This window comes from Oryzias latipes, chromosome 3 (genome assembly GCF_053564925.1).
Source record: "Oryzias latipes strain Hd-rR chromosome 3, Olatipes_Hd-rR_3.1".
Classification (NCBI taxonomy): Eukaryota; Metazoa; Chordata; class Actinopteri; order Beloniformes; family Adrianichthyidae; genus Oryzias; species Oryzias latipes.
In genome coordinates this window covers 1,661,506-1,685,000 of record NC_136239.1, presented here as the reverse complement: position 1 = coordinate 1,685,000, position 23,495 = coordinate 1,661,506, and the positions used below count along the sequence as shown (strand labels likewise).

The 23,495-nt window shown below is 43.9% G+C and overlaps 1 protein-coding gene across 10 annotated transcripts in view; it reads left to right on the top strand.

Annotated features, from left to right (window-relative positions):
- LOC101160040 (sodium/potassium/calcium exchanger 1) overlaps nt 1-23,322 on the top strand; it is a 29,676-nt gene extending 6,354 nt beyond the window's left edge. For 2 of the 10 annotated variants that reach the window (XM_023951484.2, XM_023951481.2), the window contains exons 3-12: nt 3,891-4,067; nt 6,566-6,674; nt 7,521-7,574; nt 11,205-11,255; nt 11,777-11,854; nt 14,397-14,530; nt 14,870-15,121; nt 19,816-19,905; nt 22,048-22,214; nt 22,931-23,322. In XM_023951484.2, coding sequence (XP_023807252.1) covers nt 3,891-4,067; nt 6,566-6,674; nt 7,521-7,574; nt 11,205-11,255; nt 11,777-11,854; nt 14,397-14,530; nt 14,870-15,121; nt 19,816-19,905; nt 22,048-22,214; nt 22,931-23,180 — 1,362 coding nt within the window. In that variant the 3' untranslated portion in view covers nt 23,181-23,322. The remainder of the gene's footprint in view (nt 1-3,890; nt 4,068-6,565; nt 6,675-7,520; nt 7,575-11,204; nt 11,256-11,776; nt 11,855-14,396; nt 14,531-14,869; nt 15,122-19,815; nt 19,906-22,047; nt 22,215-22,930) is intronic. The other 8 variants (XM_078944121.1, XM_023951520.2, XM_023951488.2 and 5 more) reach the window with 7 other exon arrangements.
- Nucleotides 23,323-23,495: the final 173 nt, after the last annotated feature.

Genomic DNA, 23,495 nt, shown 5'->3' with positions numbered 1-23,495 from the left:
GATGCTATAATGCTACGATGCTATCATGCTAGGATGCTGTAATGCTAGGATGCTATCATGCTAGGATGCTATAATGCTACGATGCTATCATGCTACGAGGCAATGCTAACGATCTGTTCCGTGTGTCGTCTACATGTGATCACGGTTTAAAGTCAGACTATATTTTCACGGCGCGAACTTTAAGACGTGGAGGATAAATGCCACAAAATGAATTCATAGAACATTAATAAAAATGTATTTTACAAATATAATAACAGACACTCTCTGCTGGCTCTTGTAACATTAACCCTTGTGCTATCTTAGATGACCCCCCCCCTTCCATTGAGGTGTTCTCCCTACCATGACAAAGGTGGATAAAGGTGGAAAGGTTTCATGTAATCCATGGACACCAGTGAAGATCACAAATCATTGAAGAAAAAAGGTTCAGAGCACTGTCTAGTGGGTCTAGATGACCCAACTCCCAACGTTAAAGTGCCTAGGATAGAACAAGGGTTACAGAGCCCAGCGTTGAGCTGAAAAAAGACCCCCCTTCGTGAGAACATCTTTACTGTCAATGAGTAGAATCCAGAACATGATCCTGTTTTTATTCTGTTTCTGTTCTGATTTGATGTTGAAATGAATCCACTGGAGGCAGAATCAGGAAAAGGGGATTTTTTTTCTGTCAGTCTGCTCCCCTTCAGTAAATCTGTCCTTGTTTTCTCAGCAGCTTTGAATCTTTGGTTCAGACTTCAGGTGACGGACTGATCCCCTCTTCTCATGAGGGCATTTTTCAGCAGGAAAACTAATGTGAGATGGAAAATCAAACATTTCATAGACGGCATGAAAACGCCAAAAGCAGAGAACAAAGATGGATTAGAAATCAATGCTTAAGAATAAAACAGTTTTTCTCTGATGTTTTCATGATGACTTCCTCTCTGTCTGCATTTAACATAAAATAAGTTTTTAGCATAACACCTATAGTTTTCTTTGTAAAATAATGGAAGCATTTGGTTGGTATTTTTTTATCTACCGTTCATCTCGTCTGGTGAGTCAAAAATGAGATTTTGGTCTATGGTTGTAACTTCACACTTGGGGCATCAAACCACAATCAGCTAAATCCGTTTCAAGGCTGTTTCTCCCAGAAATGTTCTCTGGTTCTCTAAATGTTTCTCTGTAGGAGATGATCGAGTTAGCAGCAGCTCCCCAAACATCTGCTGCTTTGGTCTGCAGACATTTTTACAGCTTGGATTTAGTAGAACTATGTGTTAGAGCTCATTTCCAAAGGAGATGTTCAAATAAGACTTTTTCTTAAATATATTCCATCAATTGTCATTTTTGTTGAAAAAAAGTAACGCAGGGAGATTTTATTTTTTGGCCGTATCGCCCAGCTCTACCCTGTGTTTTATCCGGGCTGGGGACCCGGACTTGAGTGTGAAGGGTCTCCCCTGAGGACCTCCACTTGATGAAGCTCATGGCGCCCTTTGGGAGGCAGACCTGCTTTCCTGTATGTGGGTTCTACACATACAGCTACATCTGAGCATTTCAGAAATCCTTTTTACTTTTTTGCATTTTTTTTCCTTATTTAGGTTTTTGTCACAAATGTAATATTTATTCAAGCAGTTCATATTTACCAACATGAATTTATCTCCAGGTACTGATGGAGATGCTCATCTCTTCTGAACTCTGTTCTCATCCAACTAGACATAAAAAGTCACGAGTAATCTAGAGATGAAATATTCCTAAATTAATGGTCAGGTGTGAAAAAATGAACTTCTGCTCATGATGTGTTCTCATTATCAGGGATAAAAGTTGAGCTAAAGTGGATTTTAAATTCACAAGATTAGTAAAAACCATCTGTTTGGGGTTTCCTTACCATGAAGGAAGGTCCAAGGGATGCGCAGTTTAGTTTAGTTTAGTCTAGTCTAGTCTGTTTAGTTTAGTTTAGTCTAGTCTGTTTAGTTTAGTTTAGTTTAGCCATCCCCTATTGAATTCTATGACTTTATGTTCTTTACGATTCATGTTTATTACACAGTATAAAGCCCATTGAGACGACTATTGTTGTAAATGCTGGACTATAGAAATAAAATTGAATTGAATACAAAAATGCAACAATCATGAATGAATCCACTGAGTTTGTCAAATTAGATCAATAAAAAAACATTCCATGTACAGTGGTGGACAAAATAGTTGGTACCCCTCAGTTAAAGAAAGAAAGTCCACAATGTTCACTGAAATGACTTGAAACGTTCAAAAGTAACAATAAATTAAAATGTATTGAAAATTAAAAACTAAAAATCAGCCATTACTTTAGAGTTGTTGATTGACAGAATTATTTAAAAAAACAAACTAGTGAAATAGGGCTGGACTAAAATGATGGTACCTCCATAAAAGACTGAGAACTAATTGTCCAGAGGGTCATGATGAACTCAGGTTTGTCCTTTAATTGACATCACAGCTGTTTTCAAACCCAGAATCAGTCTGTCTGCCTATTTAAAGGGAGACAAATAGTGAAAAGGTGTGAACCACACTGAACATGGACAACAGAAAGCCAAGGAGAGAACTGTCCCAGGACATTAGAAACACAATTATAGACAAACATGGTAAAGGTAAAAAGGCTATAAAACCATCTCTAAGCAGCTTGAAGTTCCTGTGACCACAGTGGAACATATTATTCAGAAGTTTAAGACCCACAGGACAGTAGCCAACCTCCCTGGACGATGGAAGAGGAACATTGATGAAGCCAGACTGGAATTTGCAAAAATGCATTCTGGGAAAATGTCCTTTGGACAGATGAGACCAAACTGGAGCTTTCTGGTGAGGCACATCAGCTCCATGTTGGTAGACTCAAAAATGAAGCATCCAACCAAAAGAACACTGTCCCTACTGTGAAACATGGAGGAGGCTCAGTTCTGTTTTGGGGCTGCTTTGCTGCATCTGCCACAGGAGGTCTGGAAGTTGTGAAGGCCAAATGAAATCTCCAGATTATCAAGGCATCCTGGGTAGAAATGTGCTGCCTAGTGTCAGAAAGCTTGGTCTCAGTGGGTCATGGGTCTTCCAACAGGACAACCATCCAAAACACACAGCCAAAAACCCCCAAGAATGGCTCAGAGAAAAGCCTTGGACTATTCTGAAGTGTCCTTCTATGAGCCCAGATCTGAATCCCATTGAACATCAGTGGAAGGAGCTGAAACATGCCATTTGGAGAAGACACCCATCAAACCTGAGACATCTGGAGCAGTTTGCTCATGAGGAGGGGGCCAAAATACCTGTGGACAGGTGCAGAAGGCTCATTGACAAATACAGAAACCCTTTAATTGCAGTGATTGCCTCAAAAGGTTGAGCAACAAAGTATTAAGTCATGAGTACCATCATTTTTGTCCAGCCCTATTTCATTAGTTTGTCTTTTTAAATACTTCTGTTAAACAACAACTCAAAAGTAATGGCTCATTGATTTTGATTATTTAAATTTAATTTTTTTTCATTTATTGTTACTTTTGAACGTTTCAAGTCATTTCAGTGAGCATTTTGGATTTTCTTTCTTTAACTGGGGGGGAATCAGCTATTTTGTCCCCCACTGTATCAATGGGATTTATTGCAGTAGTAGGATCGATTTATTCGTACTCGGCTCTCCGCTGTGAGGACCAGACGAGAATCAGTCGTTTGAACGGTGAAGAGAGTCAGACTAAAAACTGATCTGCACTCGTCCTCCCAGTTCATCATTCTTTTTCTGTCCGTCAATCATTCACACTTTGAACTAAACCTGAGCTTTAGAGCAGCTTTAATTTGCTGCTTCTGCTCTTTTCTGCTCATCAGTCAACCAAATCTGAACAACAGAGAAATTTCTTTGCTCACAGCATAAAAACAGTATTATATATCTGTGTGAACAGAGTGTCTCATCTTTGACTTTACAGGAGAGCGAAGCAGCTCCTCTTCCTCCGCCTTCTTCTCCTCCTCCTCTTCCTCCTCCTGCTGCTGCTGCACCTCCAAAAGCTCAGGAGAAACCCAAAGCAGAAGGCGAGCGGCCCCCCAGCAGCGCTCACTGCAACAGCCTGCAGACAGACGCTCAACAGGACAAAACAAGGCTGAGGGTATCAACCTCCTCCCTTCCATAAAACACCACGCGCTCCGTAGGGTCAGAAGGGTCAGACCTGGGGGAGGAGCCTCCCAGATGAGATGAGGTCAGACCACAGGCGCTCAGCGAGGATGAAGGAGGGAAACATCACAGGCAGTCAGTGGCGCCAAGCCAAAGTGGGTGCGGGGTCTCCTCTGGATCTGAAGGATTTTTGTCACATACCTGACATGTTTCGATGCCAGGTATGTGACAAAACACAACCGTGTCTGATCACAGAAGGACCTAAGACGTCAGTCTTAAATAAGGTTTCTTTTTACTTGGTCTTTTATTCTGTGTGGAGAGGATCTGGTCCCTTTTGGACCGTTTCCACCTGCAGGACTGATGGACGTTCCAGTCAGAGGGTCCCTCTGATGGCGAAACACACCGATAGTTCCCTGCATCCCGAATCCTCACAGTCAAACGTCTGCTTGTCTTACTGAACCTTTGTCTCCACATCCCTGTAGCTACTCTGCCCACAAAATTCATTTCAGTCTACCGGTAGTTTATTTATGAACTGTCAGTTCACAGGTTGGCACAAAAAACTTTTAAACCAAGTCCTTTTTTCTCTCACAAATGTTGTAATTCAGTTTGGTCCAGATCACTCAGATGAACCCAGACTGTCCCAACAGGGTTTTGATATTGGCCTACAAGAAGGATCCCTGTGCTGAGCAAGCAGAAGGTGACAGTTAGGAGGAGAACGCCCTCTGAAAGGAAGCAGAAGGATACTCAGGAAAGGACGAGCATCTGCTGAAACGGAGTCTGAGAGGACAAGAAAGAGACAAACACAAACAACACAGGATCATCTGTTTAACCCTTGTGCTATCTTAGATGACCCCCCCCCCCCCTTCCATTGACATGTTCTCCCTACCATGACAAAGGTGGATAAAGGTGGAAAGATTTCATATAATCCATGGACACCAGTGAAGATCACAAATCATTGAAGAAAAAAGGTTCAGAGCACTGTCTAGTGGGTCTAGATGACCCCACTCCCAATGTTAAAGTGCCTAGGATAGAACAAGGGGTTAAGGACAGATCAACTGTAACCCCTTCAGCCTTCGTGATCGGACAAAACAGTCCGGCAAAGTCAAGAAACACCGGAACATCTGTTTTCCTAAAAGAAGGGTAACTCATTGCATTCATGAAATATGCTGTAACAATTAGTTTAGCAACGATTCAATTTGTATCATTATCTGTGGTTGCTGATCTGATTCATAGTCCATTTTGGTTCATTTGATCCCATTGGATCAAATTCTCGGAACCTAAAGTGGATCCAGATCCTCTGTCCTAAAGTGGATCCAGATCCTCTTCATCCAAACTTCCAGCAGTGAGACTCAGACAGAAATTCCTGCTACTGAACAGTTTTCCAGATTCTTGGATTTCTTCCAGATCATCAAGTTAAATGAAATCTGTGTCCAAACCAACAAGTAAACTAGAATGAATGTCAAATCCATTCACATGTTGGTTTCCTAAAGTTCACCACTGTTGTTTTTCCACATCCAAAGAATCCAAAGGGAACATTCTTAGAACATTCTAGACACTGGATGGTCACATGACTTTATTCAAAGTCTGTCCACACATTGGACTGGAATGATGGACTGATCCGTGTTGATGACATCACACGTGTGTCATGCACTTGGTCATTTTTAATGTCACAGTAAAATAAACTCAACATGCTTCCATCCAAATAGTGTTTTCCAGGATCCATATAACAGATTTATTTTTATTTGCAACAATTTTTAATGATATAGGTGGATTTGATTTACAACTAGCCTCAGACTGTTTGATCAGGTTGGATCAGAGGAATAGAGATTCATCGTCACGCCCTAAAATAGACATTAAAGGATAGAAGAGTCTAGGCACAGGGCATGACAAAGGTCACAGACATTCACATTACTGTTTCACATCATAACAAGTGGACAGACATTTAATTCTCCTCTAGTTTTACTTTATTTTGAAAAAATACTGATCCCAGATAATTCAATAAAAGCCCAGCTAATTTCAACATCAAGCTTGAAATCTGTGCTGTTCTTGTCTCTTGAAAACGCCTGAATAGACGCACACGTCGCCATGTCCAGCCTTTGCTTCGAGCGTTTTATCAGTCAACTCTTCCCCTGCAGGCCAGCTGTAGCACCACTGATTCCCAAACTTCAGAAAAATGTGCAGGACAAAGTGAGGCTTCCCATCACACCAGGACTGTCACGCATCAGTCAGAAAGCCCCGCCCCATTCTGCACAGCCTTGTTTAACAAAACAAAAAAAAAGGTGCGGGGGTACTGATCTATTGTGCAACAAGCTATGTAGTGGCTTGTGGCCACTTGGACCGGCACCTAGCAGCTGACTTAGAACTGCTGCGTACCACGGGAATCCAACTGTTTAATTAGAACAATTAAAAACAACAGTTTCTATGTTGGAATCCTCATCGGGGGGGGGGGGGGGGGGTTCTCCTCTATCTGACGCGGTTTCTGTCGCCTGGCAGGTGCGTCCCGTCCTGCAGAGAGGCGGCAGCTCGGCTTCCCTGCACAACACTTCCCTGAGGAACACCATCTTCCAGCTGATGATCCACACGCTGGACCCTCTGGGAGAAGGTACCTGACGGCTCTGCTCAACCTTCCCTGTCAGACGTCCCAATTCCCTCTCACCAGACGTCTGTGTTTCAGACGCTTTCCCATCTTTAGACTTCCTCATTGCAGAGAAGCTGTTGGTGATTCAGCCCCGCCCCCCTCCTCCCCCCGTGTAAGTCAGAACAATGTGATGTACCAGAGCGACCTCCAGCTTGACCTTGAACTCGCTGTTCCTGTTTCTCGCTGCACTCGGCCGCCTCTGATCCTTAATCAGCTTTTCTATAGAGGCTAATAAAAGCTGGATAAGAGCCGGCATCACAGCAGCAGAAGCTCTTTATCTCTGTGGAGCGGAGGGAACCAGCCGCTCCAGCCTGACGCAGCTGGACTGTGATCGCAAAGATCCAGAAGTTCCAAACCCGTTCATGGCTTAAAATGCAGAGTGTGGGGCTGAGACCTTCACGTCGTGCCCTGCAGTCAATTCTTTTCGGTTTTTATCCTACAGTTTTGTTTAAACTAAATGAGGAAAAACACGTTTCTGCAAAACGGATCCAAAAAAACCAACAAGAACATATTTTGTCCCAGCCACTGCCTGGTGAAGGCGGGGTGCAGAATGCACGCTAGCCAGTCTGAGAAGAATCAATATTTAGTAAATCTGCAGCAGAAGCAGCTGCATTTGTTGGTTCTTTACCATTCTTTCTGAAAAGTTGAGCCTCGGATGTGAGCAGATTTCAGTTCAAACCATGAGTCATTTCTGAAAAACGACTTTCTATGTACGTTTGAAGAAACGATGTCACTTGAAACGACAGAAAATGTCTAACTGAAGCGTCTCTGCCTGCATGATTGAAATCCAACCTGTGGTTTTCGCACTAGAAGCAGCACTTAGAGGCACCGCTAGGTCCACGCCACTGAAGAAGGTCAGAGGAGGTACGGTCAACCGGTTCCTGTCCCGTGGTTGTTGTGCGTCTGCTGTTGTGTGTCTGCTGTGGTTTGTGTTGTTCGTCAAATTTCGTGTTCTTCGTTTTCTTTCATTTTGGAGAATCCCACATTTATACAACATTTTAAAGCTAAATGAGTAAAACATCCTGGGACTTTGCTTAAAAACGTCTGGAATTTAGTGGAAATTTTATAATAATGTAATAATGAACAAACAAACCGAATTCTAGTTGTGACCTGTGTAAACCACAGCCTAATGAAAACGAATATTATTGATTGAGGCAATTTTATTTCACAAAAAGGTTTTTAAAACTGCAACTAATGAGTAAACTGATTGTTTTACTCTTTTAATAATATTATTAATACATTTTATTTTAAAAAAATCACCTTTCAAAACATCCAAGGACACTACAAATTCAAAAGTAAAACACAAAATCACAAAATGTTAACAACAATAAATAAAATGGATCTATTTCATACAGGCTTTCAAACATTCATGCGCACCGCTGAACTGAACTCTAAGAACATGCTGGAAGGTGTCTTTACTCTGCATTTATGATAAAAGATGAAGAATGTTTGAAGCTCTGGGGCATTCCAGTGACGTTCTTTGTCATGATCCCTGACACACAGAGATTCCTCCTTTTTTAATGATTTCTTCTTGTTCTGCTTTGTTAGCAAAGATCTTAAAGTTTGACGTTGAAGAAGTCTTTTAGTCTTTTTAGACTTCTTGGCAGATTGCAGAGCGTCTGTCCATCTGTCTTTCTTGGAGAATCAATTTCTTTTTAAAGGGCCGGTCTGATGTAAAATCAACCTTTTGAGCTTTTAAGTGAATTATAAAGTTCATTCCTCGTGAAAAGGAAACCCCAAAGTGGTATTTTGACCCATGCACTGAGTATTCCTGTAAAAACCTGCTCTCTGAGCAGCAGCCCCTCCCAACCCATGAAAACGAGTGGCTCCTCACATTATGACATCACAAAGTGAGAACAGCCCCTTCCAAGAAGAGTCAGAGCTACCAGCTCAGATTTTTAATGTTCTCCCAAAGAGGTCATTGAATCTTTTTTTGGTTTTTCTGTTGTTTGTTTCTTTCTGACGAAATCTCAAGCTAACTGCTGCTAACTCGATCATCTCCTACAGAGAAACATTTAGAGAACCAGAGAACATTTCTGGGAGAAACAGCCTTGAAACGGATTTAGCTGATTGTGGTTTGATGCTCCAAGTGTGAAGTTACAACCAGAGACCAAAATCTCATTTTTGACTCACCAGACGAGATGAACGGTAGATAAATAAATACCAACCAAATGCTTCTATTATTTTACAAAGAAAACTATAGGTGTTATGTTAAAAACTGATGTTATGTTAAATGCAGACAGAGAGGAAGTCATCATGAAAACATCAGAGAAAAACTGTTTTATTCTTAAGCATTGATTTCTAATCCATCTTTGTTCTCTGCTTTTGGCGTTTTCACAAAGTCTGAACCAGCTGGAAAGACTCAAAGCTGCTGAGGAAACAAGGACACAGACTTTTTTCCTGATTCTGCCTCCAGTTGATTCTTTTTGACATGAAGTCAGCCTAAAAACAGGATCATGTCCTGGATTCTTGTCAATGACAGTAAAGATGTTATCACGAGGGGGGGGGGGGCTTTTCTTCAGCTTGACGCCGTGTTGTGCTAAGGTCAGTTCCGCCTGCCAGAATTTGTTTTCCCTGTCGCGGCATGACTTTGGGAATCGTGGATTTCCCCAAAAAGCAAAAACCAAAGGTGGAAGTTCACAGGGTGAAGGACTGTGGAGAATTTCAGGCAGGCAGCTCAGCAGGGCGTTTACCTGTTCACACCTCCCCGTGGGCCGTCCAGTCAAGTAAAGGACCAGGTGTGTGCTCTGCGCCCTCCGTCATCCATTTGCACGAGCGCTGCGCTTGTTGCCCCACCCCCACCTGTGAGCTCCGTCAGGGGTAGTTTTATACCCCAAGTTTTCTGTGGAGATCTTTGTTTTAGTGTATCTGAACGGAGTCTTATGCCAAACTGTAAAACATGGAAAATAAAGCTTTTCTGAGGCTTGTGGGAGTTTATTGTCATAATTACGTAATATTTTACGTAAATATGAGGCACAGATTCTGTCAGGCTGCTGATCCAGTCTGACAGAATCTGTTCCCCCATAAACCTGCAGTAGAAGCAACAACTATCTATGAATTGTCCGTTGTTCAATACTTCCATAACAAAGACACGTTCATAAATCACATTTCTCATAGTATTTTAGCCAAACAAATGTCGTTTTTGGTTTTCCTCTCGAAAAGCTGTCATTGTTTCACGTAGAATGTGGGAAACAACAAATATGACAATAAACTCCCAAACGCCGCAGAATAAGGTAAATTGTAGACACCCAACTTCATTTTATGCTTTTTGGGCAAAAATGAGAGCTATGAAACAAATCGACGATGTCAGAGACAGAGGAACCAAACTCTGGCAGGGGAACAACACCGGCTGTGTAATCTTACAAAGGCACTGTTACTGTTACTGGATTCATAAGAAACAGTTTTTCCTTTTCTATGCATTCATTTTGTGGTATTTGTTGGCCTCGTCATAACTTCCGTTCTGTGAAATTATAGTCTGACTTTAAACCGCTTTGTGGTTGCAAACTGGCGAGACGCGGAACAGCTTGTTAGCATAGCATCGTTGCAAAGAGTAGAGGAAAAAAAATCTCAATTTTCCCCCAAAAAAAATCATCTAAAACAACAGACTCAAATAAACTGATTTAAGCCATACACCATACACCAGTGCAGATCACAAATCATTGAAGAATAAAGGTTCAGAGCTCTGTCTAGTGGGTCTAGATGACCCAACTCCCAATGCTAAAGTGTCTACGATAGCACAAGGGTTAAAGCCCCCCCTCTGATTATCTTTTGATCTGTGGTCACAGCGTTCTCAGTGCTCCTCTCATTAGGATTAAAATGTTTTTTGCCAAAATCAAAAACCTGTGTTGTTTCTACAGTTGTTCATTAGAAATTCACCTCTGAGTCGTTGCAGGGACTGTTGGCACAGAGCAACCCCCCCCCCCCCCCCTTTGCTGAGAGCTCCCTGTTTACACTCTCTTCCGCTAGCTGACAGCCCCTCACACGCCCAACCCAATATTAGCAGTGCCCCCAAAACGGAAGGAATGTCCGATCTTTCCATCCGTCCAGTTCTGATCCAGATTCCAGCTCAGACCAGGAAAACAGAGACGTTCATGGATCCATGGATGCATCAGAATGGAGCAGAGCAGGGACACTGTGGCCTGATGACTACAAGCTTTTTCAAACAGCATTTTTTCCTCTGCTCCTGAATTACACAAGGAAATACTCAGAAATCTTAATTTTCTTTATAAATGTCCTCCATCAAGAGAGAGATTCCACAAGAACACGTTAAAGAGTCCAAACACCCCATTTTCATCAGAATGCGTCTTTAAGGACAGCAGATTTCAGGACGTTTCTAACATTTTTCTCTGCATAAATGCTCACAGACTACTTTCATTTGTGCAGAAGTTCTTTGAGTTTCTGTCGGGGAACTCAAAAGGCTTTGGAAAATAGCTGCAAGCAACTGATATTGTTACCCAGCACTACCTGATTTCTTTGTACATTTGTCCCAATCAGAAGCATCCTTTAATGGTGATGTCAGAGGGGGGAAGCCTGTGCAAAGGAAAGGTAAGCTGTGGAGATGTTGCTGTTGTGCTCAGTCTGGTGTCTGTAGATCCAGCATTGAATGGCTGCTGGTGTTCGTCGGATGCTGTCATTGCATGAATGTGTGTTTGTGTGGAAGTCTTTGTGGTGCATGCTTTGTGTTCTGTTGGAGCAGAAGCTGCTGCCACAGCAGTTAATCCCTTTGAAGGAAGGGTTCATGTCCGTCGCTCCTTTTGTCTGAGTTTTGTTGTGGGACAGTGGTGGAAGAAAGCTTTAAAATGAAGTCTCTGAACGGTACTGTTGTCAACGGCCTCTCATGTGACTCTTGCGTTACCTCACTAACATTCAGAGGGTAAAGACGTTTGTCATTGGACAGACGAGGATCCAGGCATGAGCATGCGGGGTTCATCCCTCATGGACTGAAACATGGTGTCTCGTTGTTGGTTTTTTTGTTCTAGGTTGAAAGCATTTTGACATTTTTGCACAAAAACAATTCAATGGGTTTGGTCTCAGACGATGTTTGAGTGACGGTTTTCTTATTTCAGCAAAGAACAAAGTAAAGCCTCTGAATGTGCCGCCGACAGAAAAACTAAAGAACAAGTTTGATCAAAACCAAACTGAAGGTGAGTCAGAAAGAGAGGGGAGATGTGATCTGCCACTTTAAAGCTGGCAAATTAGGGCAGAAAAAAGAGGACAGTGTTCATCCAGCTTATACCAAAATTACCTTTGGCTGCAAATATCTGATAGAGCTAAGATGGATGAAGCAAAACCGTGTTTACTGTGTTTTACTCTCAACAGAACAGTGATAACACGTCATAAATATCACAAGTAATGTGACTTTGAAGTCCATGAAAACATGCCCATCTATGATTGGATGATAACACCCCAAATCAGAGCACAGTTTAATGTTTAAATATCCTAAAACACAAACCATCAAACTGCTTTTAGTTTTTTGGAGGGTACGAGGAAGGCCTGGAGACAGCCAATCGATTCTTAATAAATAACACAAAGTTCTTTACATGAAAGACAAATGAAAAATGAATACTTTAGCCTCCAATTCTATGAAGTCCTCCGGGAATCCAAATAGAAGATGTTTAAAATTAAAAAGGCTACAGAGAACCATGAAGGAAAGACCACCAAGGGAGGTGTCAGCATCAGGAACATGGAAAAACAGCAGAAGCAGCCATAGTTTCTCTTTCTTCTTGAAAAAACTCTAAAAACTTCATTTATGTTGGAGTTAAAAGTCAATTCTTTCTCTCAGTGACTCCACTGTTTCTCACAGTTGGTGTGGAGACCAAGTTACTTCACTAAGGTCCAAGAACAACACAGTTGGTTTTACCCGAGTTTAGCTAGGTTTGACGGATAAATAGGTGAGTGTCATCAGCATAATAGTGGATATGTCTTCTCTGCTGCCTAGTAATGGAATCATGTTTTGTTTAAAAAAGACTGGACCTAGTACAGAGCTCTGAGGTACACCCTGACTGACTGCTGTTTGAGGCTCATGAACCAACTGGAATCTGTCAGAGGAACATGACTAAAGTGTAAAGCAGTGGCTGTAATACTAATGACACTTTCCAGTTTTTAGACAGGTGTCCGTGTCAGAATGAATAAGAGTTCTTGTTAGTCTGAATCAGGAGTGTAAGCACGCATCTTTGTCTCATTGTGTTCTTAAAATATTTAAAGTAAGCATAGTGAATATTAACAAGCAGCGCGTTGTCACAGTAACATGATAAATCGCCGCTACACATAACAAATAGACTGCTTTTTGTGAAAAAAGCCATCTAATCCAAAGAAAATAACAAGAAAAAAGTACTGAAGACTGATTGAATATTTATTTCTGCTGTAAGTGACCATGGCATAAGAGGGTTAAAAGCCTTTGAAGTGAGCAAGGAAGACACAAGGTTGGATCCAATGAATAGTCTGTCTTGGCGAATGTCAAAGTTCCCTTGAACTCGGCCGTGGACCAAACATGCAAGAACTTTAAAAGTGAGAACAATGAAATCACAAAAGAGTTTTAAATATTTCCGACCATAAATGTGGTGAAGTAATGAGGTATAGGTACTATACAATCACAGGGTTAGTGAGACCAGCTGCTTTTCATCTTTGTTCATTTTTTTGGTTTGGTCAGACAATATTTCTGCCCCCAAGTGAACAGAGTTTGGAACCACCTTTATTTTTTAGCAGTTCGATTCACTTTAGTCTTTGGTTTACATCTGAGAGCAAACCAAACCAGACGAGGAGGTCAAACTGATTAGTATCTGTGCTAACCATTGACTGTATAAGAGAACTGGACTGTGTGACTCCTCCCCCCTGGTTCCCAACAGAAAGTACCTACTGGCTCCTAGAAGCCAAAATCCCATTGACTTCAATAGAGAAATAAACAGCTGTTACTCCATCGTTCTATTAGTCAGAAGAACCGTTCTGGATCTGATACCTTTTTTTTTTTTAAATGTTCTTGACAATCCTCATCTTTCTCATGATATTTTTCTGAATTTAAGTAATTTTCTTCCTCCTTCTTAAGCGTTTCAAAGAAAACATGTGTCTTCAAATACTGTAGTGCTGTCGATCTTTGCAGATTTTCCTGGTTTTACCGTCTGTGATGCAAATCCGAGCCTGTTTGGGTTGAAGGACCGGTTCTCTGCAGCCTCTTGTCTTTGTGCATCACATCCCTGACTAATGAGGTTCTTCAGAGTCTGAGGATCACCGCGAAGCTGGAGAGGCCCAAATCAATCAGAAACGAGGCATAACTGTGTGTGTGGAGGGGGGCTGCTGCTGTGGTGGAGTGGGGTGTACACTCAAACCCCACTCGCTCTTCTGCGGTGCTCAGCAGCTCGTTCTGCACTCGGCCTCAGGGGATTCAGATTCAGCCATCTTGATGGAGATGCTGCATGTTGAAGGGCTCATCCAACACGTGGCCTGATGAAGTACTTGTGGTCCTAACATGTCAACGGTTGCTGGTTGAACACCCCGGCTGGTCCTCCTGTCGTAACCTGAAACCCCCGCTGTGGGTGTTTTGAATAAATAAAAAAGCTCTTAAAGCATCAGCAAAAGTTTGACCTCAGATTGCATTTGCTCTTGTTTGGTGAGGCTGAAATCAGGAAGATTTGCTTTTCTTACAATAAACTTGGGAGAAAAGGAGAAAATGAACACCTGACACCTGAGCAGTCCTTTTCCCTGCAGACGGAGATCAGAAACCAAAGTGTGATGTCGACGGACCACCGGGGGGCGAAGCATCTTCCTCACAGCCTGAAAAGAGCGAGGAGCAGAAGAAGACGTCTGACGACGCAGACGAGTCAAAAGTGAGACACGTTTTACACCACAAATACAAGATCTGACCCCAACAATAGAACTTTTCCCTTCTGTGACAGCGATGCTGCTGCAGGTCACAGTGGAGTGAAGGCAAAACACTCACAAAACACACACACGAACACAACACTTGTGGTCTTTCTGGGACTTTTCTTTGTAAAAGGTTTTATCCATGAGTCAACCTGACCAGCATCACTGAGACATGAAGGTTTCTGCTTTTTACCTGTTTGTATGTGACTCATAGAAATGCAAAACAGCAGCAGACGTGGCTAAAGGACGGCTGGGTGTAAAACTCCTGCCTCATTTGTGTTTTTGCGTGAACGCTCCTGCAGGTGACAACAGCTACAGAGGGGGGGTCAGAGGGCTCTGACGGCAGCAGTGAGGAGGAGAGTGGGAACAAGGAGAGCAGCGAACCCAGCGACAGCGATGAAGATGGAGAGAAAGACGCCGAGGAGAATGAGGAAGAGGAGAGGGAGCCGCTGTCTTTGGAGTGGCCCGACACTCCTTGGAAGCGGGCCACCTACCTGTTCCTGCTGCCCATCCTCCTGCCGCTGTGGTTCACACTGCCCGACGTCCGCAACGCGGTGAGTGAAGAGACGCAACGTGGTCACCATGACAACATGCACCCCCCCCCCCCGGAGACTTTCATCAGACCTGGTCAGAAGGTCAGGGGGTTCAACTTGACTCACCCAAATAATGTTAGCTGGTTTCCAAAAAGCTGCTCGTTGGTGTAAAAAGGGTTTAAATCCGTTTGTAGATGCAATCCAACATCTGATGCAAATCTTTCATAATGTGGCTTCATAGGAAGCAGGTTAGGGTGTAATAGCAGTGTGGGCCCACACAATATGGTGTTCCTAAACACTGACGCTGTGTGCAGTTTTAAGGTGGTCGGACGTCCTCACTGATAGAGTAAACAGATAAACCCGGGTTATTTTACTGTTTTCATAGGAAATTAGAACTGTGCTTTTTAATGAAGCCAAAGGGAAAAGTTAAAAGTTTCTTTTAATGTAAAAACCTGTAAAAACAAATTCCATCAATATTATAGTTCTATTTCAAAAAGTTCCTGCAGACATTGCTACAGGCACACCAATACAGACGTGTCTGTGACAACAGGCACACCAATACAGACGTTTCTGTGACAACAGGCACACCACTACAGACGTGTCTGTGACAACAGGCACACCAGTACAGGCGTGTCTGTGACAACAGGCACACCAATACAGACGTTTCTGTGACAACAGGCACACCAATACAGATGTGTCTGTGACAACAGGCACACCAATACAGACGTGTCTCTGACAACAGGCACACCAATACAGACGTGTCTCTGACAACAGGCACACCAATACAGACGTTTCTGTGACAACAGGCACACCACTACAGACGTGTCTGTGACAACAGGCACACCAGTACAGGCGTGTCTGTGACAACAGGCACACCAATACAGACGTTTCTGTGACAACAGGCACACCAATACAGATGTGTCTGTGACAACAGGCACACCAATACAGATGTGTCTCTGACAACAGGCACACCAATACAGACGTGTCTCTGACAACAGGCACGCCAATACAGACGTGTCTCTGACAACAGGCACACCACTACAGACGTGTCTGTGACAACAGGCACACCAATACAGATGTGTCTGTGACAACAGGCACACCAATACAGACGTGTTTGTGACAACAGGCACACCAATACAGACATGTCTGTGACAACAGGCACACCACTACAGACGTATCTGTGACAACAGGCACACCAGTAGACGTGTCTGTGACAACAGGCACACCAATACAGACGTGTCTGTGACAACAGGCACACCAATACAGATGTGTCTGTGACAACAGGCACACCAATACAGACGTGTCTCTGACAACAGGCACACCAATACAGATGTGTCTGTGACAACAGGTACACCAATACAGATGTGTCTGTGACAACAGGCACACCAATACAGATGTGTCTGTGACAACAGGCACGCCAATACAGATGTGTCTGTGACAACAGGCACACCAATACAGACGTGTCTGTGACAACAGGTACACCAATACAGATGTGTCTGTGACAACAGGCACACCAATACAGATGTGTCTGTGACAACAGGCACGCCAATACAGATGTGTCTGTGACAACAGGCACACCAATACAGACGTGTCTCTGACAACAGGCACACCAATACAGACATGTCTGTGACAACAGGCACTGCAGTACAGACGTGTCTGTGACAACAGGCACACCAATACAGATGTGTCTGTGACAACAGGCACACCAATACAGACGTGTCTCTGACAACAGGCATACCAATACAGATGTGTCTGTGACTACAGGCACAGCAATACAGACGTGTCTGTGACAAAAGGCACACCAATACAGACGAGTCTGTGACAACAGGCACACCAGTACAGACGTGTCTGTGACAACAGGCACACCAGTACAGACGTGTCTGTGACAACAGGCACACCAATAGAGATGTGTCTGTGACAACAGGCACACCAATACAGACGTGTCTCTGACAACACGCACACCAATACAGATGTGTCTGTGACTACAGGCACATCAATACAGACATGCCTGTGACAACAGGCACACCAATACAGACGTGTCTGTGACAACAGGCACACCAGTACAGACGTGTCTGTGACAACAGGCACACCAATACAGACATGTCTGTGACAACAGGCACACCAATACAGATGTGTCTGTGACAACAAGCACACCAATATAGACGTCCTTGTGACAACAGGCACACCAGTACAGACGTGTCTATGACAACAGGCACACCAGTACAGGGGTGTCTGTGACAACAGGCACACCAATACAGATGTGTCTCTGACAACACGCACACCAATACAGATGTGTCTGTGACTACAGGCACACCAATACAGACATGTCTGTGACAACAGGCACACCAATACAGACGTGTCTGTGACAACAGGCACACCAGTACAGACGTGTCTGTGACAACAGGAACACCAATACAGACGTGTCTCTGACAACAGGCACACCAATACAGACATGTCTGTGACAACAGGCACACCAATACAGATGTGTCTGTGACAACAGGCACACCAGTACAGATGTGTCAGTGACAACAGGCACACCAATACAGATGTGTCTGTGACAACAGGCACACCAGTACAGATGTGTCAGTGACAACAGGCACACCAATACAGACGTGTCTGTGACAACAGGCACACCAATACAGACGTGTCTGTGACAACAGGAACACCAATACAGACGTGTCTGTGACAACAGGAACACCAGTACAGGCGTGTCTGTGACAATGGGCATAGGAAATGTCTAAATAATTTGAAATCTTATCAATTTGAGTATAAGTATTGATTTTTACAGGAAAGGCATCAGGAATTAAACATAGTATTGGCGTTTTGTGGCCTGCAGGCTACACCCACCCTGACCTTCTCACTTTTGCCCCACTCTCACTGGCTAAGCGACTGTGACACGCCCCTCGTTCTTTCCCTCTGCCACCCTGCTCAGAGCTGCCCAGAACAAACACTTTTTCATAATATCTGCTGTTCTTCAGGTTTCATCTCCATAGCAACCATTTCATGTTAGTGTCATCTGGGGGTGACGAACAAATTCATGTGGTTTTTAGTAAAATCTGCAAAAGGAAACTTCTGGTTTTCCTTGTCAACTGAGGTTTTTTGTTAACCATTCCTAAAATGTTGATATCATACATCTTATTGTTTCGTTCAGCTTGAGCCAATGAGTCAAGAGGCGGTAGGAGGAGATAGTTTTCATTTGTACCTGGCACCATAAGTGTTTTTTTAATATAGCGGCCTCTTCCTGAGCCCAAAGGTCACCAAAACATTGGTTAGGGTTGTATAGACCAGTGTTTTTCAACCTTTTTTGAGCCACGGCACACTTTAACCTTGACAAAAATCCCGCGGCACACCAGCATCCCAAAAAAAAAAAAATAGCAGAAACTTATAGTCTGTATTGATCTACAGTCCCCCCCCCCCCCCCCCCCGGCAATATGACGTGCATTTTTGTGATAATTGTGGCAGAAAAAGCAGGAAGTTGCAGATGTTTTTTCTAAAAGATGTTATAAAAGTTAAGTTACATACAAACTGTATGTTCGTTGTGTTTTCAAGACGTGTAACAAGGACGACTCATTGTACGCTGAGGCGCTGTCCCTTTTAAGCCAATGCATCATGGGAGATGTAGTGCGAAAACTGTGAAAAAACGGCAGAAAGACTAGCGTCTCTGAGCTTCATGGTTTTTTTCACTTGTTCCACGGTCTGATACCGGATTCTGTGGAAAGCTACACCGCTAAAGACGAGCTTTAGCTGGTATTTCTGTTGGAACTGAGAGACTTTATCAGCAGAATCAGAACAAGGAAGTGAAGACTTTAACCACTTCTGATTGGTCAGACTGATGACATGTGATTTAGCCTTCAAGAATGATTGGTGGAGTCGTGGAGACAGTAAAAGCTGCGGGACTTTTCAGAAAACAGTTATAGCTGCAGCTAAATCGCGTTACCGTCATTCTTATCAAAATGTCTTTAATAGAATCAAATAAACACAAAGAAAAAAGTATTTTATGATATTTCATATTCCTAACTACTCAGTGTTTTATCAGGACCTGTTTGGATGAACAAAGAGCTGATTTCCTGGAGATGGTAGTTGTTTTGAGATCAGTGAATGAGGGCAATTTTCCACGGCACACCTGACCATCTGTGCCGCGGGTTGAAAAACACTGGTATAGACAACCTGGTGCTGTGTGTGAGTGAAACTTCATAAAGAACAAAAGTTTGCCTTTCCCTTTTGGGTGAAAATGTGAAAATTTGCCATAAAATCTCCACCAAGCCGTTAGGTCCTGAGGCCATCCCATAATGTTTTCAAATCTTCCTTTGGATATGCCCGACACATGTAAGAGATTTTAGCCTCAGTCATTTTTGATGGTTTCTCCAGCGTTGATGTCTTTTTTGTGGGGGTTGGATTTTGGAGTTTCTGGGTATGTGACCAGGAGGACATTTTTGCTCAAAGGCACAATCAGAAAGAAGAATCGGTCCTTCAGTCCAGGACTGCTGCTGCGGACAGAAGAAGAAGATGCAGCAGATCAGTGATGGTTGCTACAGGCATCTGCTGAACCAACGGATGTGTCCACAGACACACAGCTCTTGTTTTACTGCAGTCCTTCGTGCAGATTTTGTTTTCTCAGCTTTTTGAACATAACCTGCATGCAGGACATCAGACTCCATCAACATGTGGCCTGTCAGTCTCCCTGAATGTGTGACCTTGTGTGTGTTTTTTTTCAGACGTCCAGGAGGTTCTTCGCCATCACCTTCCTCGGTTCCATTTTTTGGATTGGCATCTTCTCCTACATGATGGTGTGGTGGGCTCATCAGGTGGGTCAATGCTTGCAGCACATCATGAAAAGGTCAGAGTGAAGCATCAGAACGCTTCAGTTCAGGAGGATGCAGAATCCAGTTTTAGAGAAACAGGTCCTCTTCCAGCTCTGCTCCGCAGCTGGACTCTCAGCTCTGGTGGAATTATCCGGCCATCCAAAGGTCATCTTCAGGACATCAAGAATGAAACAAAAACTTCAACAAATCCATTCATTTACAGTTTTAAAAGGTCTATATCATTAAGCCGTTTACAGTCAGGTCCATAAATAATGGGACAGCGACACAATTCCAACATTTTTGGCTCTAAACACCACCAGAATGGATTTGAAATTATTATTATAAATTTTTTTTTTAACTTGTTCTGTCCAACAGCTGAGCAAACAGATTAGAGCTGAAGGCCTTTTGTGTTGGACAGGTTTTACTATCACAAAAAGAGGTTATATAATTTTGAAAAACCAGAGTGTAGATTTGTATAAAACCCTTTTTTATTATTGTTTTTATTTATTAGCCACATTTAGTGTGTGTGGGGAGGGAGAGGGGAAGAATGTGAGGGGGGGGGGTGGAAGAGAGTAAAGGGAAGAGAGGTGAGAAAGTGGGGGATACAAGCAATGATTTGAATAAGTTATTATTTTAAGCTGTAACAATTCTACCAGATCTGCTGGAAAGACAAATATTACATCAAAGATGTCTTCCACTAAGATGAGTGGAAGACATCTGTCCATCAATACACTGTGGGTTAGGAGGAGGGATGAAGCAGACAGGGAGCAGTGTGGCAGTGTGCACGTGCACGTGGGGGTGGAGATACATGCATGCTGCCGACGTGAACCGTGTGTTCATAAGGGGAACCAGATCCTCCCCAGGCCGACCAGGAGAGGGGGGGAGAGAACCCCCCTCTGTGCTTGGCTAGGTGGGCGCCCACCCTCTCCCCGCCCTCCCAGGCTGCGTGGGTCTCGTCGCCTGGGGTACTCCTGGCCTGGGGTTCTCTCCCCCCTCTCCTGGTCTGGCTGGTCGGGCATAGGAAGGCATAGGAAAACCCGGCGTCTGGGCCCCCAGGTCACAGGACAGGTGCACTTATCTGTAGCATGCGGCAGCTATGGGGGCTATGGGCCCATGAGCCGACCCCACCCAGCCGGAGCCCCATCTCCGCAAGCCAGCCTCGCATCAGACCCGAGCAACCCAGAGATCACTGCGCAACCACAGCTCCACCCCCCCCTCACTACTCTACCCACTACAACCCTCCTCACCCACCATGTTCTCCGACCCCTCCTCCCATACCCCCCCCTAGTGCCCTCCCCACTCTGCAATGAGTGGAGAGCCCTAGAGGATCCCAGTGAGCCGGTCCCCAGGTCTGTCCCACCCATGCACTCACACTCACAATCTTCTGGTTGCTCCCCACCCCCCGTCGCCACGCAGTAACCCCCTCCGGCCGATCGACCCCCCAGCACCGCACGCCCGACCACCACTGCAGCCGACAGGATCCCCACAAACCCGGCCACCCTAACGGATTTGAAATTAAAGGAACAAGACGTGCGTTAACTGCAGACTGTCTGCTTTAATTTGAGGGTATTTACATCCAGATCAGGTGAGCAGAGAAAGTGGGCGTGTGTGTTAGTCTGGGGGTGGAGCTGTCAGCGGAGACTGTTCCTGGAAGGGGCTGTTCCTCACTTTGTGATGTCACAATGTGAGAACCCGCTTGTTTTCATGTATTGGGAGGGGCATAAATGGATCAGAAAACCACGTTGGGGTTTCTTTTCTTGAGGAATGATCATTATAAAAAACTTAAAGGAATAATAAAAAGGGATTTTTCATGGTATACGACCTTTAAAATCCAGTTGCAGGAATTGATGCAGATCCATGGTGGAAGAGGGATGTTGGTTTTCTTCTTTGTGATCAAGTCTGCAGTGAAAGCAGCATCTAGTCTAATTGATCACTAACAGGTCTTTCCAAAGTCCCAATCCCCAACAAGCAAAAGTCCAGACGCCCTACAACAGCTCATGAAGCTCCAACTCTAACCGCGGAATTTGGTTGATTTTACACTACAGTTGTTCTTGATGTACAGATGGTTTGTGGTGTAAAGTTGCTCATGGGGGGGGGTAACCACAAACCCCCCCTGAAGGTTTTACCATCCGTTCCTGCCCTCAGGTTGGAGAGACTATTGGGATCTCGGAGGAGATCATGGGCCTGACCATCCTCGCTGCGGGGACCTCCATCCCTGACCTGATCACCAGTGTCATCGTGGCCCGGAAAGGTCTGGGAGACATGGCCGTGTCGAGCTCAGTGGGCAGCAACATCTTTGACATCACTGTAGGGTGAGTGAGTCTGTGGTTCTGAGATAGGAGCAGAGCATGTGCACGGTCCTGAAGGTCTCTGTGCAGACAGCTGTTAGTCATTCTAGTAGGGATGCACGATAATGACTTTTTACAACCGATACAGATACCCCATATTTTCCTGCCTCTTGACGCCGATACCGATACTCAGCCAATTCTTTTTTAAATACTTAAGAATAAAATATTTGTAAGCTTCCAACAAGCTCAGTCCTGATTGGCCAGAGCGGTTGCCATAGAAACACGGACTCAGACCAACTTAGACCGATCACTGCTTACTGACATGTGGCTTCTATGTTCCCTTTTCCATGGTCAGACTCAGTCCAGTTCTCTGATACAGTCAATGGTGAAAACAGAGCAGATTTGGATTTTAACCAAAAATAAAACAGACAAATTCGTCTTGTAACATTAAGAAAAAATGTATAGTTCTTAAAATTACTTTTGTAGTCTAGTTTCATTTTTCTAACCTTCTATGAAGTTATTGTACTGAACAAGTTCTTTAAATGAAATGACTCCGAGGTAAAATCGTGTCTGTGCTCCTGAAGGCGCAGAGGTTTGGCTCCCGATTTTTACATTTCTGCGGGATTTGACAGAATTTTGGAAGACGACTTTCCTCTGCCTTCAGCTGGAACTGTCTGCACATTCTAGTTAACGATGCCTTTACTGCTCATTTCAAAAAAATCCTGTCTTTGTGATTTCAGTCTGCCCATTCCATGGCTCCTCTTCACCGCACTGCACAACGGCGACCCCGTGGTGGTCAGCTCAAATGGCCTCTTCTGCGCCATCGTGCTCCTCTTCCTCATGCTCCTCTTCGTCATCATCTCCATTGCTGCCTGTCGCTGGAAGATGAGCAAAATGCTGGGCCTCACCATGTTCGTCCTGTACTTTGTGTTCCTGGTTCTGAGTGTCCTGCTGGAGGACCGGATCCTCACCTGTCCCATCTCAATCTGAGCTGATGAGCCCACCGACTCAGCCCCCCCCAGAGGAGCTCAGCCGTTTTGTAGTCCCTGTTAGGTAGATGCGTTCGGTCAAATGTCACAAAGCTGGTCTCACTCATTGGTTTCATGTTATTAAAGGAAATTCCCCCCTAAAAGAGGCTTTGCAGAGGGTTTTTGACCTTTTCTTTTTTGTTTTTAACTTGTCCTGTCCAACAGCTGAGCAGACAGATGAGAGCTGAAAGCCTCTTGTGTTGGTTTTATTTCACTGCTACAATGGGGGTTATGAATCATTTGACACACAAGGTGTATATTTAAATAAACCCCTTTT